The sequence below is a fragment of the Canis lupus genome, chromosome 19 (assembly GCF_048164855.1).
Source record: "Canis lupus baileyi chromosome 19, mCanLup2.hap1, whole genome shotgun sequence".
In the NCBI taxonomy this organism is placed as follows: domain Eukaryota; kingdom Metazoa; phylum Chordata; class Mammalia; order Carnivora; family Canidae; genus Canis; species Canis lupus.
Window position 1 is genome coordinate 45,038,698 of NC_132856.1, and position 15,869 is coordinate 45,054,566.

Below are 15,869 nucleotides of genomic sequence, written 5' to 3' on the forward strand. Positions count from 1 at the left end.
ACAGGCTGGTCAGTCTCAGGGACTGGCCCGGCTGGTCTCTGGCTCTGCGAGATGGACTCCCTAGGCAGATGGAGACTCGCTGGGGAAGGAAATGAGCCTTTCCTGGGGTTTATGTACATGCGGTGCTGCTGGAGGGACAGACCTCTAAAAGGCTGCATTGTTAGGTTCCCCTCGTGGTCTGGAATAGCAGGTGATAATGAGGGTACCAAATGAGAGCCCCGATGCTCTTGGCAGTATCGGGGTTCCCTCTTGTAGCCCTTTATGTGTGGTCTTCCCAGGTTTCCAGCAAGCTCTGGTGGCTGGGACCTTAAAAACGGATGTAGAGGGTGAAAAACAACCGGGGCCTTCATTTAGGAAAAGTCAGCTCCATTGCTTTATCTCCTTGGACAGTGGCGTTCCTCAGGGTTTTTCCTTTGTACGTGAGACAAGAGTGATGTCCAGTTGTGGCATTTCAAATTCTTACTGTTTCTTCAGTAGCTCTTCGCATCCCAGAATTTCTCCTTTGTGAGAAGGGTTCTGACACCCAGTTTTCACCCCTTCTACCCTGGGACCCCCTCCCTTGGCCTGCTAGAAGCCATGACCCCCGCTCTAAGGAGACCAGGAATGCTCTGTCAGCCCTGAACTCCCCCTTTTACCCACCCTAGTAGACCACAGTCCCTCACCTCGGGCCCCTCCGGGTCTTGGGCGTGTCCCAGCTTCTGTTATTCAGCCGTTACATCAGCTTCCCTGATGGTGGCATCTAGTGGCTACCCACCTATGAGTGTGGCCTGGTGTCGCCCAGACCTTGGATGGAGGGCGTGGAGCAGGCCCATCCCATAACATGATTTGACTCAGTGTTGGCCCAGTTCTTGATAGGGAGCCGGGCCATGCTGCTGGAAGCCCCCAGGCTGGCACACTCTGCTCCCTTCTTGCTTGTTCCACTTACTTTCACTGCGCTTTTCACCCCGTGCTGGAAACCAATAAACCTTTTCCAGGCCAGGGGCTCTGGTGCTGAACAAGGTAGACCTAGTCATGGAGCTCCTGGTCCAATAATATAGAAGTTCTCAGCCCTGCTGAGAGTTTTGTTTTTTGTTTTTTGGTTTTTTTTTTTTAATTCTAGTACCTGGGCCCCACCACTGATGGTTCTTGCATGGTAGCAGCACCACATCAGAGTCTAGGCATCCGTAGCTTGTTAAAGCTGCTCTGTTGCCTCCAGCGCATGACCAAGGGTACAGCCTGGCTGTGGAGTCTGGGACGTCCAAGATCAGCGTCCTGGCAGCTTCAGTGTCTGGGGAGGGGCTCACTTCCTAGTTCATAGATGGACATTTTCTCGTTGTGTCCTCACATGGTAGAAAGGGTAAGGGAGCTCTCTGAGGGCTTGTTGTAAGGTGCTAACCCCATAACCTAATCACCTCACAGAGGCCCCCACCTCTGAATACCACACACGGTGGGTTAGGACCTCAGCCTATGAATTTGGGGGAGACAAAACATTCAGTTTGCTGCACTGCCATGTGCTGAGCACTGTCTCTGTGGGGAGCATCATCTGAGCCCTTTCTATGAGTTGTCTGCATCTATGTCTAGTTTAACGCTCACAGTGGTGCTAAGAACTGGATAAAATGGGTCCTGGCTCACCGGTTAGGGAACTAAGTAAGGTACAGAGAGGCAACTTTTCAATGGGCACTCCACTTACCAACGTAGAACCCAGGGGCTCCTGGGTGGCTCAACAATTAAGCATCGGCCTTCGGCATGGGTCATGATCCCAGGGGGGTCCTAGGATCCAGCCCTACATCAGGCTCCCCACTTGGTGGGGCATCTGCTTCTCCCTCTCTGCCTGCTTGTTCTGCCTGCTTGTTCTCTCTCTCTTTCTCTCTCTCAAATAAATGAAATCTTTTTAAAAAGACCAAAACACCAAAACCCCACAAATGTAGAACCCAGATTTAAAGCAGGGCCAGCCAACTTTCAAGCCAGCCTCTTAGCCCTTACTGCTGTGCCACTGACCATTCTTCTCTCCTATTTCTTGGGCCCATATTCCCAACCACCTTCCTGAATGCCTTCTCCTGGGGGTCCCCCAGGCGCTTCAGACTTCCCATATCCAATAGTGAGCCTATCAGCTCTTCCCCAGACCTTGCTTCTCCTGTGCTCTTAAGTGGTGAAAGATGCTGCCATTGACCAGCTGCTCTGCGTGGAGCTTGTTCATCTCCTCCCGTCTCATACCCTCTCTACTACCACAGGATAAATCTGGTTCCCTACACTTTTAGTTTAGATCTGAATTTCCTCCCCACTTCTCCTTCAGCCTCATTAGCTGATTGTTTGCTTACTGGGCCATCAGCAGTAACCTCCTCACTGGTCTTTGGCTTCTCTTCTCTCCCACTTCTGATCTGACCCACACATACAGGCAACTGAGTTCTCATCCTAAAGATGTTACCTGATGGCTCTGGGTGGCCTATAAAGAAAAATCCTGTCCCAGCCTTTAGGCATTTTCTCTCAAGCTGGCCCCTGCCCTTCTATCCAGCGTTTCTGCTGACACTGCATACCCTGGGCTCTGCCATGCTGGTTTTCTCACCGTGCCCCAGATGTCCTGTGCTCACTCTCACTTTTATGTCTCTACCTATGCCCCTCTGCTGGCCAGAATCACTTTTCTCTCTCAGGTCCACCTGGCAAACCTCTGTGCATGCCTCAGGACCACCTGTAAACCTCACCTCTTCAGGGGCACCTGAGAGGCTCAGTCAGTTAAGCATCTGACTCTTGGTCTCAGCTCAGGTCTTGATCTTAGGGTCTTGAGTTCAAGCCCCACATTGGGCTCCACACTGAGCATGGAGCCTACTTTAAAAACATAAAAACAACCCTAACCTCTTGAAACTTCTCTGGTTCCCCTGGCTAGTTGGCAGTGGCTTTTCTGTGCTCCTGGAACACAGCTGTCTTCTAGAATTGTTGTTAGCCTCCAAAAGACCAGGAGCCTCCTGAGACAGAGACCTCGTTTGGTTCCTGAATCTATAGCAGTGTGCACCAGAGCACAGGCTAAGTACCCAGTAGGCGCCTGCTGAAGATCAATTATTGGGACCTGGCTTAAGCCTGAGCATGGCCTGTTTTCCTTCTGCTCAGACAGGCACACAGCCCCAGTAGACTCTGGTGGCACTTTGGGTCTGTCACCCCAAGGTGTTGACAGCTAAAACAAATCACAAAGTATCCACAAGCATAAGAAAAGGATGGGATAGCGAGTTGGAGTTCTAGTCGAGAGGCAAGTCAAATCTGAGGGCAGCAGCTTCCAGTCAGTTGTTTTGTTTTGTTTTGTTTTGTTTTTTTAAGATTTTCTTTATTTATTCATTAGAGACACAGAGAGAGAGAGGCAAAGATGTAGGCAGAGGAAGAAGCAGGATCCCTGAGGGGAGCCTGATGCGGGACTCGATCCCCGGACCCTAGGATCACGACCTGAGCCAAAGGCAGATGCTCAACCACTGAGCCACCCAGTGTCCCTCCCAGTTGCTTTTGGATTTATGAGAACCGAATATAGATTACCAATGCTTCATAACAATAGGATTGGTTAAAAAAAAAAAACAACGTAAATAAAACTCGATTCTAGTTTAAACAGTAGCCAAAAAAAACAAAAAACAAAAACAAAAAAACAAAAAACAAAAAACAGTAGCCAGTAACATTGAGAGCTGCAAAGTTTGACCTGGGAAAACTGAACTGTTGGGTGTGATGCCTGCCAAAAAATAATTTGAAAAGGCCAAAGCTATTACTGGGAAATTTTAATGCAAACCAAAAAGTAATCTGTGAGTCAAATCCTCACTGTAGTATTTACATAGGAAAGAATGGACTCAATGAAAACTATTTGACTAGCTAGCAAATCATCAGGAACATGGGGTGCCTGGGTGGCTCAGTTGACTAAGCATCTGCCATCAGCTCAGGTCATGATCCCAGGGTCCTGGGATCAAGCCCTGAGTCAGGCTCCCGAACTCATCAGGGAGCCTGCTTCTCCTTCTGCCCCTACCCCCACTCGTGCTCTCTCCCTGTCTTTCTCTCACTCTCTCAAATAAATAATCTAAAAAATCATCAGGAACAATGTAACTGTTCACTTCAGAAAAATCATTTACTTTCTTCAGGAAAATTCTGTCATTAAGTGTCCATCAGTATTGGCATAATTCAGAACACATACGTTGTTGGGGTGAAAATGTCCTGTCCATGTGTACAGTCACTGCTTCCAAGTGACCGTCTCTACTGCAGTGTCAGAACTGCTGGAACTCCTTGCCCCGCCCTGACACCTTTCTTCTTTCTGACAGGGGGCGGTACCCAAAGGAAATGCCACTAAAGAATTCATCGAGAGTTTACAGCTGAAGCCTGGACAGGTGGTGTACAAGTGTCCCAAATGCTGCAGCATCAAGCCTGACCGAGCCCACCACTGCAGGTACACATGGGTCCCCACTCCTCATCGCCCCCTACATGCACCCCCAGCTTGCTTCCTCCCTTCCCTCACCTCTCACATGCTCCCGCACCTGCTTCTCACTCGGGTGCCATCAGCAACAGGACTTCTGAATGTCCCCTGTTCTGGGCACGGAGTGGCTGCTGTGACTATCCCCCAACCCCAACCCCCAGGGAGCTCACTTAGATTGGAGAGGGCAGGGCAGCCCGGGTGGCTCAGTGGTTTAGCGCCACCTTCAGCCCAGGTCGTGATCCTGGGGACCCGGGATCGAGTCCCACGTCGGGCTTCCTACATGGAGCCTGCTTCTCCCTCTGCCAGTGTCTCTGCCTCTCTCTCTGTGTGTGTCTCTCATGAATAAATAAATAAAACCTTTAAAAAAAAAAAAAGATTGGAGAGGGCATTTGGTTCGGGCTCAGGACACCTGTCCTAAGACTTGAATGTCCCACACCTGACGAAGGACCCTGCCAGGCCCTTGATTGTCTCCAGCTCTTTTTCCGTATCTATAAAATTAAGGGGCTTCCTGTTCTTTCTGCCTCACAGTTTTATTACTTTAGGTCACAAGAGACAGAGCTTTGGAAAAATCGTTCAGAGTGTTCAGTACTTGACCCATTTAAGAGGTGGGCCCTATTCCCTTAACTTTCAGAGGGAAATGAAAGGGCTGTGCCTGAATGAAGATGTTTCTTTAAAACAAAACTGGAGGTTGTGACAGTTGTAGAGTCCGGCCAAAAAAAGCCATTTCCTCATCTCATCTGTGGTGGTTTTTCCCTTTGGTTTTCAGATTTCTTCATTGTTTTGAGTCTTCTCAACAAGAAGACATCTAGCTAAAAACTGCATTTTATTACAAGGGAATTTTAAACACTACATTACAGAAAGACAAACATGTTACTTGGTCCTTCTCTCAGGCTGGTGGGGGGAGTGGGTAGTGGGAGGAGCTCACAGCTAGTGAGTGCCACAGACAGACTTGGGACCCAGTGTGTGCGCTCCTTTCCAGGGCTCTTCCCACTAGAACTCCAGTTTGGGGGTGACTTGTGTGGCCTGATGTAATTATATGTATGTCTTGCTATCAGAGAGAGAGAGAGAAAGGTGGTGACCCCCTCAACTAGTTGGCCCCTAGTGAGAGTGAGGGCTGAGCAGCTTGGACAGAGCCTGTGCTGATTGCTGTCTCCCATGAGGTGTCCAGCAGTTTGGAGAAGCAGAGTTTCTTTGCACAGAGCCCACCATGGGGTCAGTTTACCTCTGAGGTCTGTGTTACAGACAAACTCAAGGCTTGCTTGTGCCTGAGGTGGAGGCACCTGTCTTGCCTTTTCTGCCACCCGAGATGTTGTCATCCCCTGAGTAAAGAGGACCCAACTCCGGGCAGCCCAGTGTGGTGGAGCAGGCTCCCACTTCACTCAGAGTTGGAGAGGTCAGCGCTCAGAGTCCACCAGTGCTCCCACCACGCTGTGAGACGTGGACCAGGCTCCCTCTGAGCTCCGCGCTGTCCTCTGCGAAGGGAGTTGTTGCCTGGCAGCTTGTTGTGAGGGTTAGACATGAATAACTATATGAGTCAACTGGCTCCCCCAGGAGAAGCCATTGGTTAGTAGAAGTGTGTGCATGTGGCAGAGCGAGATGGGTTTATAGGCTGGACTAGCAACAGGGAGGTGCGAGCTTTGCAGGAAAGAACTTTCTGGTCACCACAGTGGTTCTTTCTCTTTCCTCCCTGAACCCCGGGCTGCCTCCACTGCCTGGCATTTTGCTCACCGCCTCCTCCTCGCCTCTCTCCCCAGGATGATCCGAGGGAGGTATTCTTGAGTGCTAGTAAACAAATCAGCTTCAGCAAAACAAGAGCTGCTGATTCAGATGCAGTTGAGTGAGGATGCCTGTGTGTCACCTGCTCCTGCATCAGGAAGTGTGTGCTGACAACTGCTCCTCTGTGAGGGCTCGTGGCGGCCCAGGCCATCTGGGAACCCGCGGTTTGGGATAAGCCGATCCCCAGCATGCCAAACAGAGCTAGGTTTGTGACTGCTGGAGCCAAGGGGCCTGCTGCCAGGCTTGAGAGAGTCAGTGTCTGTGTCCCTGCTGGGGCGAAGGTGCATGTCTGCGTGCATGAGCACGCACCTGGCTCTTTGGATCTTGTCCTCCCAACAGAGTCCCATGGAATTTAAAACTATCCCCATTCCCTGAGCTCTGATGGGTACCACAGACGCTCCCTGACCCTGGATGGGTAGATGTTCTTTCCAGCCTGGTGGTTGGTGTGTGGATGGATCCTCTTTCCACCAAGAGGCACTCTGGAACTCCGGGCTGCTTTTGTCCTGGCATTGAGAACCGTGGAGGAATGTGGAAACCCTGTAGAGGGAGCTATTCTTGCTAATGAAGACAGCAAGGCTTATGCACTAGGTTCCTCTTGCACAAGGAGGTGGAAACCATGACCCTGGAAAAGCCTCACACCCTCCACACTCCCCACCCCTCACACACACATACACACTGAGGCTGAGATGGTCATGGGGTGCTTAGGGTCCCTGCTAGATTCTCACTTTGTCTCTCTCATGGTTGTTACCACCGATAAAATTTATATAGCACTAGCAGTATTTTTAAAGCATTTCACCTGCATCATCTCTAATCTTGAGAGATCAGGACTAATTCTGCAGAGGGCGATTCAGAGAAGCTAAGTTTCTCTGCCCAGGGCCCAACATGGGGATCTAAGAGCAGTGTTCTTACTGCTACACTGGACTTCCTTACCCAGAATTGTTGCTGAGCTGGGACCAAGATGTGGTAGATACTTTTTTGCTTATAATTTGTTAATCACAGTGAAGGAGGTGTGGGATGAAAACCTGTGTACAGAGTATGGTCCACTTGGTGTCCTCTTGCTGTGTGTGCCTTTTTCTCTTGCCCTGCTGGGCCTCCCAATTTGATGTGGTGGAGCCACTTCCCAGGCTGGCTCTTCTCTGCAAAGGGGGTCCCAGGCTTGGCCCTGGGCTGTAGTGGTGGATTAGACATGGCCCTGACCTTGGGGCTTCCCACTCAGGTGGGGCCGATGCACTTTCCCACCCTGATACTGTTTGGTAAGTGCTCTGTAAGGAGATACACAGGCCCTCACAGATACAGCTATGTTTCCATGGTGGGCCATCACCCCGGCTTGGCCCAGGGCCTCAGCCAGCAACTCTGGGGGCTAAGAGCCACGGGCCCAAGCGCCTGTGAGCCGATGAGCTCGTTGGAATCCACCAAGCTTTTGAAGGAAGCACTTCCGGGCCTGAAAAATGGCAGGGAACCTGGAGGAAGAGGGAAGGAGAGGCACTGTCCTCTTCTAGAACATTGATTAAAAAACACAGAAAGGGCTTGGGAAACTCCAAAGTCAGGGACATCAACAGATGCCTGCATTGAAGACCTTAGGGCTGTGCAGCAACTGTTCCCGCAGGCTTAGGACATGCTACCAGGCCCCCGGTGCCCGTGGCCCCAGGAGCTTACTGGCCCACAGCTCTCACATGAGGGGCAGCGAGTGGTGCCCGAGAGGAGTCCCAGAAGAGGGCCAGCGCACTCAGGGAGGAGCGCAAGGAGGTCAGAGAGAAGAGGTTCTCCCCAGTGGCAAGAGTGGGGAAAGCGCCCTCAGCTCCTGTGTCTGGGGAGGGGACCGCAGAGCCGTCCTCCCACGTAGCCGCGTGGAACAGGAAAAGGGCTGGCTCTGAGATGACGGGATTCCCCACCAGGGTATCTGGGGGTCGTGGGAAGCTTTTCTTCCTCGTGACGGTTGGTGCCCAAGGTGAGGCAGCTGGATGGGCTGCGGGGCTGGCCTCACCTCTGGTGTACTCCAGGTCTCAAATGCAGAACCGTTGCAGCTGGTGGTTTTGTAAGCCGTAGGTGAGACAGCCCCTGGTCAGGACCTTTCGCCATGTTCATGGATGGACCCCCCACCCACATGCACCCTCGCCTGACCCCACAGCCTGCTTCTGAACAGCTCCACACGCTGCAGGGAGGACCACCCGGGCATTCCATGTCTTTGCAGGCAGGTAGCTCAGAGCCTGGCACTCTGGGCCAGCTTCTGCAGCTCTCAGCAGCTGTGCTTGCTTGTCCCTGCTGCTCCCTGGAGGAGGAAGAGGAGTGTTCTGGCATGGCCGCCCAGTGACACGTAGCCCGTTGTGAAACTCACTTCCTGGGGTGCCCATTGGGTCTCTTTAGAGGCTGAGAGGAGAGCACAGGATGGATTTGCTTAAGAGCTTGTTGAAACTTGGGCAGCCTTTAGAGGATGTCAGGCCACTTGGCACATCTGTGCTGCTGACCAAACACTGCTTTAGAGCACCCACTTAGAACCCCCTTGCAGGAGGAAGCACAGGTGGAAGAGAAACCAGTCAGGAGCCCAGAGCAGGGAAGGAGTGACCCTTGGAGTATGGTCCCTAGATTGGGAGGGAGCTAAGACCCCAGAGCTGAGGAAGGACATGCAAGGTGACTCTGCAGAGGGAATGTGGGGCCTGGTGGAGGGAGCAGCTCAGTCTTCACTGTCTACTTGTCTGTACTCTTAAAATTCTATCCTGGGAACAAGTGTTATCAACTGAAATCTGTAGTATGCATATTCATATGTAGTTTTAATTGGTAACACATGCATACAGAGAGAGATGGATACCTGACTTTCTCTTTATATCCCTCCGTGTCCCTTTCATGCCTCTTTCTTCCCCTGTCCTCCTGGCTCCCAGGAAGATTATAGAGCTGGGCCGCATCTCTAAGATGTGCTCATTCCCCCTATGCTAGTGAGGACCTTCGAAGTTGTGGAGAAGAACAAGGTGAAGACTGGCCAGGCCCCCATGATCAGTTCTCACCTTGTGCTTCCAACACTTACTTCCTGTGAGTGGGGAACTTGAGGCTCCAAGTTTGGTCAGTCTGACCAAGGTAGCTCAGACCCAGGCCTACCTTGCCACCGAAGCTCACGCCATGCTCAGAAAAGGTCACAGGTCCTCCTTTGGGTGTGGATGAGCCCACAGCCCCAAGTCAGCCATGGCCTCGCCATGGGGCTCTCATTCAGAGTGATCTGTGCTTCCTGGCCTGCAGTCTGGGGAGCACCTAAACTCCATTCCCAGAAGAGCTCCTCCTGTGCTTTCCCTGCGCTGACAGTCATCAGAGCTCAGTGAGTATGAGCTCACCACGTGTGAATGTGACACAGCCCTTCCACCAGCATCCACCTGTCATGGCCCACAGTGCACTTAAGTTCTCTCCCCAAGGTAGGGCAGCCCTGGTGGCTCAGCGGTTTAGCGCTGCCTTCAGCCCAGGACGTGATCCTGGAGACCCGGGATCGAGTCCCACATCAGGCTCCCCACACAGAGCCTGCTTCTCCTTCTGCCAGTCTCTGCCCCTCTCTCTCTGTGTGTGTCTCTAATAAATAAATAAAATATTTTTTAAAAAAATTAAGAACCCAAGGTAAAGTTAGTTGTGGAAACGGATGGAAAGAAAAGCTAGTGTGAACTAAGGGGCTTCCAAAAAAGTAAAGTTCCTAATTGTATTCTTTCCAAGCTTCTATTTACAGTATTTTAAACTGTTCTGAGCAGATAACAACCTCAAAATAATGTCAAGGAGCCTATGTTAGCAAATTGAGAAAGGACCAATTTCTGGCGAGCCCATCTATTGGCAAAGGAGTGTTTCTAAACCTGAGTTTTGGGGGTAGGTGCTTTCAAGGCCCTGTGAGCCTGTATTCCTGTTTCAGATTACTTCTTCCAAAAAAGGGGCGAGGAGGGTGTTTGGTAATCAATAAACTTGAAACAGTCTCAGTCCCAATATGAGCCCAATTACAAGTTAGTAATTTGCAAATTAATGGAATTTCTGATCAACACTTAAGCTCAAATATATTCTACTTCTGCAGCTAAGAGGTTGTTATCTTAGAGCTGGAAGGTTCTTGAGGGGGCACTTCCCGTCGTCCTAGACATCCTGCACTTGAGCCCGCATTGCCTATTCCGCTTTGCCTATTCCGGCGCCCTCTGCGGTCAGCCACACCCTCCCTGCTAGCGCCTGGCCCTTGGGTTTTGGGTGTTCGGGGGATGTTGGGAGCAACTGTTTTCTGTATCCTATCTCAGACTGTCACGTTGTGGAAACTGCTTCTTCGCTCCATCCTGTCAGTAAACCGGATTCACAGCTCTCCGTTAGCACCGGAGAGCAGCCTCTTGCTCAGCCCCTCAGTTCCACCCTGTTTCATGTTAAACGAGAAGGGGCCTCGTTGACGTAGGACTATCCCCTGTTTGGAATAAGTGTGACCATGGGGGTCCTGACCCGCCTTCTAGGACCCTTGCAACACGCCCAGTGGGACAGCAGGTAGTGCCCAGGAGGCCCCGTGCACGGAGTAGAGCTAGGGGGTGGGTTCTCTGCTCCCCTCGGGCCCCTGCTGCTGTGAGGACACCCCTAAAGGTCTGCCTTGTGGGCCCTTTCAGCGTTTGCAAGCGGTGTATTCGGAAGATGGACCACCATTGTCCGTGGGTCAATAACTGTGTTGGCGAGAACAACCAGAAGTACTTCGTCCTGTTTACAGTAAGTCAGCTTCCGAATCGCGCCCCACCTCCGCGGAGCCATGGAGTGCTGTGGTCCTTTGGAAATTCTCGGCACTCACGGTGTTTTTTGCTGCTGTGCGGAATATAGCCTGGCCTTCCTCTGCCTTCCTCCCAGAGCACTCCTGCTTGTTCCTATGCCCTCCACTTGAGCTTCTAGAAAACTGGCTCAAGTTGATTGGTTATAAGCAAGGGCCTTGTACTGAGCTCCCCTCCCAAGAGTCCAGTCTAAGTAGCTACAGAAGCCCGTTTGGGTGGTGATTGCAAGCCCTCCCTGAGAGTAGATATAGATAATATTTAGCACAAGGGCTGCAAGAGCCCTTGGCAGTCAGCGCCCAGACTTTTCAAGTGAAGGGAAGCCACAGGCCTGGAGCACCCTGGCCCACCTAGGGCCCAGGTCACGCCTGGCGACAGGCGCTGGTTTCTATCTTATTCCACATACTCCTAGTAAGTGCTGCTCACCCCAGTCCCAGAACTGGGATGGGAGACCAGTAGAGGAATCACCAGGTGCCTCTCTGGCTCTCTCCTGGTCAGCCCTCAGCCAGAGTGTTCCGGAACGGGAGGTTCTGAGCGCCCCTGTCCCGGGAGCCTGCACGGTCAGAAGGTTCTCACAACAATGGCGTCTGCACTGCTTTCCTGTTTCAGATGTACATAGCTCTCATTTCCTTGCACGCCCTCATCATGGTGGGATTCCACTTTCTGCATTGCTTTGAAGAAGACTGGACAAGTGAGTATGTGCCGGAGCCTGCCTCCCTGCTCCAAGGGGCGGTGTGCGACCCAAGCAGGGCGGGCTCTTGGTTTGTGTCATGGTGCCAGGGGCCAACCCCATTTTATTAGATCTGCTGCAAGCCTACGGACTGACCAGGGAAGGGACAGCAGAGGCCCGACTCTCTCTTCATGAAAAAAAGCAGCCCCTTAAAGTCAGTTCCACAGGTAAAGTAGTGAGTGGGACAGACCCTCTAGCCTGAGGGTCCCCAGGGGAAATGCAGGCCCCCACAGGAAGCACATCCCAGGGCACGGGAGCCCTGCCATGGGGAGAACCTTTGTCTCCTTGTCTTTAGGAAGAGGCACTTTAGGGGCACCTGGGTGGCTTAGTCGGTTGAGCATCCGACTCTTGATCTCAGCTCAGGTCTCATGAATTCAAGCCCCACATTGTGCTCCATGCTGGGTGTGGAGTCTACTTTAGAAGGAAAAAAAGGTGGGATCCCTGGGTGGCGCAGCGGTTTGGTGCCTGCCTTTGGCCCAGGGCGCGATCCTGGAGACCCGGGATCGGATCCCACGTCGGGCTCCCGGTGCATGGAGCCTGCTTCTCCCTCTGCCTGTGTCTCTGCCTCTCTCTCTCTCTCTCTCTCTCTGTGACTATCATGAATAAATAAATAAAATCTTTAAAAAAAAAAAAAAAATAGAAGGAAAAAAAGGAAGAAGAGGCACTTTAATCAAAAGTCATTTCATTCCAGTCTCACAGAAATCCATTCTGAACTTTTGATTTTTTGTGTGTGTGATGGTTTCTTAACTGCTTAATTACCGATCTACGTTAAGGTGATAGAGCAGCTCTCCCTGCTGTAGTGGTATCCATTTCAGTGCACAGGCACTGAGGAAGGAACCCCAGCCAGAAGGCCACACAAATCCTGAGGGAAAAAAATAGCTGCTGTGAAAAATGAATGCAGTTTTATGATTTTAAACAAGAATAAAAATAAGAGGGAAGAAAAAAATTTTCAGTAGATGCTGGAGGAATTGAGAGGCCACATGCTGGGCAAGATCTCTGACACACACAGTCTGTGAGACAAACGCCTACCATCACTGCTCAGCCTCACATCCAGCTTGTGTAAGAAGGGGAGGGGGTGTCCCCAGAATCAGGGCACTTTGACTTGAGGTTTGAAGAAGGGTAGAGGGGTAGTTCTACACTCCTGGGCCCTGGCTCCTGCCTCCCCAACTCCATTCACATAGTTCCCGGGGCCAGTCGAGGAGGAGAAGGGTATGTGTAGCTGTGTGAGGATGGAGAGCACGCCATGGTGCTGGGCTCCGCCTCCTGCCCGGCCCCGGGGCAGCCAAGGTGAGGACAGAAGGAGCAAGGCGCCTCTTTTCAGTGGGCACCTGCTGTGTGCACATGCAGGGCCCCGGGATGACCTGTGCAGATGTTCTCGCGTGTTCTCAACCATGCCACCCAACGTAAGGGAGAACTAAAGTTCAGAGAGCCCCGGCCTTGTGCCCACATTCCTTTGTTACCAGGCACTACTCCAAGTCTGATAGTCCAGCAGGGAGCCAAAGTCCCGGCCTTCTGGGGCTGGAGGTGTCGTGAGCAAGGCAGTCAGCACGCAAGGACGGGAACAAACGCGATTCCATGGCGTGTGGGGTGGGAAGGATGCAGGGGCGAGACAATACTAGTGGGGGCTTCTTAGCAAGAGCCCGTGGTGGGGAGTTGGCTCCAGGATCCTCACCCTGCTGTGGCTGCCTGACTGTGGAACCCTCATCCTGCCCACCCTGCCCAGCACCCAGGAAGGCAGCTGCCATACCCAGAGCCTCCCGAGCTGGCCCCACCAGGCCCTGCCAGCAAGGAACCCAGAAGGGAAGGCATTTACAGGCATTAAGTCCCAAGGGAGGCGTGAGGTGATAAAGGCATTTGGATGAGATGGTCCTCACCACCACCCCCCATGCAGGGCTGCTCAGGGGAGCACTGAACCCCCAGGTTCTGAGTTCCCAAAGCCCAGTGAAGCCCAACCCTCCCCCCCCAATCAGACCCCTCCAACCAGGGCAAGGGGCCCGAGAACTGGGGCAATGAGAAACATGCACAACCAGACTAATGGGTCGAGGTGGCCGTCAGTGGGGTCCAGGGTCCTGGGATAGTGAGTATCATCAGCTGGGGCCCCCATCTCCCAGTGTTGTCCACATTCCCCCAGGCAGCCCCGCTGCCCTCCACCACCATTACCCACAGCACCTCTGCTTTGCTCTCCATTTGGAGGTGCTTCTGATTTAGACTTGGCCCAGACGGAGGTTTCTACTGCTTAAAACAGAACCACCCATTTCGTCCAACCTCCCTGCTCTACTGAGGTGGGGGCAGAGGCCTGGGCGGGGACAGGGACTTGTATCAGGTCACACCCCTGGCAGCCTGGGCCCAGAGAGGCCAGGAGAGGGAGAGCACCTGCTCTGGGTCCTGCAGCTCTCTGGTTGGACTGACCGTCTTGTGATGCAAATGCTCCTGGGAAGGGCATTTCCACTGGGGCTTATTTCACCCCCAGCTCAGGCCCAAGGCCAGCAGCTGAACCCCTCATAAACTTCGAATCCCAAAACCCCTGAGCGATTCTCTGGACCTGGCCCCTTCCTGTCACCCAGAAGCAGACAGAGGTGTAGGAATGTCCAGAAAATTCATGGCCAAACCAGAACCACACCGAGGCCCCTCCACCTGTGCAACCATATTGTGCTCTCTGTGGAGAGGAGGGTATCCCTGTCTTCATGCCTCAGCCCTGAGGCCTTTCTGGGGCCTTCCATGTGCCTGGCACTATGCTTGGCCCCAGGATACAGATGCTGGCTGAGAAAAGAGCCAGGGGTAACAGGTGTGAGGAGGGGAGGCCCCAGGAGGGGCCTGGCCCTTGGAGAACCTGCCCGAGGGCAAGCTGTGCAACCAGGTGTGGGGCAGGACAGTGGCCACCTGGGCCTAGACGCCAGACAACGTGTGGCACCCAGGAGGTGCCAGGCCATGCGGGGCTGGGGGCATTGAGTGGCATGCAGTGGGCAGCGGCCAGCAGCCCCAAGTCTCACATGTCCCTTTCCTTTCAGAGTGCAGCTCCTTCTCGCCACCTACCACAGTGATCCTCCTCATCCTCCTGTGCTTCGAGGGGCTGCTCTTCCTCATTTTCACATCAGTGATGTTTGGGACCCAAGTGCACTCCATCTGTACAGATGAAACGGTACGTGGGCGGCCTGCCCACCCCATCCACTCCTGGGCTTGGGGGGAGGCCCTGGGGCAGGTGTTGCTGGGAGGGGTGTGTGCAGGCAGACCTGTGACCAGGGCCAGGTGTGAGGTGTGCAGGGCGCACGCCTCCATTAGTGACACTGGATCTTACACACACACACACACACACACACACACAGGCCCACACCCACCCACATATTTGAGTCTTCCCTTGGGGCAGGCCCAGCAGGTCACAGCAGGAATGGGGCCTAGCAGCCTTGGTGAAGGGTGCCCTTTGCCAAAATCCTTCCATCCTCCCATTTTGGTTCTATCTTCTACGCACTGCCATGTTAGGCACTCTACCGGGCACAGGGACACCCTTTCCTTCCCCTCCAAGGACTAGAGGCCTGGAGAGAGGATGATGGACAAAGGGTGCCTTAATCCAGCTGAAATGGGCAGGGTCAACATCCTGAAGGAGGTGGCCGCATGAGTAGGTCCAGAGGGCAGAATCAGGAGGCAGCCCCGAGCTGTGGGCATCAAGCCCTCACCTGGCCACTAGATCCCTCCGCTTGGCCCAGCTCTGGTTCTCGTCCATTGCCTTCCCCCCACCCCCACCCCCGCCCCTACCCATACCCACAGTTCCTTCTCTGTAGACTTCGAGGCTGCTAGCTGGGAGGACTGGAGCCCACTCCCCTGGTGCCACTGCCACCACCATTGTCTGGCTGCCCCAAGTGTCCAGAAGCCTCAAGGTGGTCAATCCATTGCTGTGATGTGGGCATTTCTTCTTTTTGGCTTTGGGTTCCAGGTGAGGAGCCCCAAGAGGAAGAGGTAGCACTTAGTTTGGGGAGCAGAGGCATGAGGTCCTGGCTTCCCAAGGTCCCCCTCAGGTGGCAAATCTCAGTCATCCAGGGGCTCTGTGGGACGGCTTCGGGCCTGCTGATTACTTAGCCTCAGATGGAGGCTCGTAGGAAGACAGACTCCTTGTCACTGCCCCCCAGGCCCTTCCCTGGGGGTGTGGAAAAACAGGGGTTTGGCGCTTCTCAGCAGCAAGGCGCCATCTTTTGGATCCATGGGAATTCCCGAT

The 15,869-nt window shown here is 53.1% G+C and overlaps 1 protein-coding gene across 7 annotated transcripts in view; it reads left to right on the top strand.

Moving 5' to 3' along the window:
- The window catches only part of ZDHHC3 (zDHHC palmitoyltransferase 3), a 53,619-nt gene that overhangs the window by 25,292 nt on the left and 12,458 nt on the right, over window positions 1-15,869 (top strand). For 4 of the 7 annotated variants that reach the window (XM_072786544.1, XM_072786542.1, XM_072786540.1 and 1 more), the window contains exons 3-6: window positions 4,260-4,384; window positions 10,783-10,879; window positions 11,542-11,623; window positions 14,671-14,801. In XM_072786544.1, the coding sequence (XP_072642645.1) occupies window positions 4,260-4,384; window positions 10,783-10,879; window positions 11,542-11,623; window positions 14,671-14,801 (435 nt within the window). Of the gene's footprint in view, window positions 1-4,259; window positions 4,385-10,782; window positions 10,880-11,541; window positions 11,624-11,733; window positions 11,830-14,670; window positions 14,802-15,869 lie in introns of all 7 variants that reach the window. The other 3 variants (XM_072786539.1, XM_072786538.1, XM_072786541.1) reach the window with 1 other exon arrangement.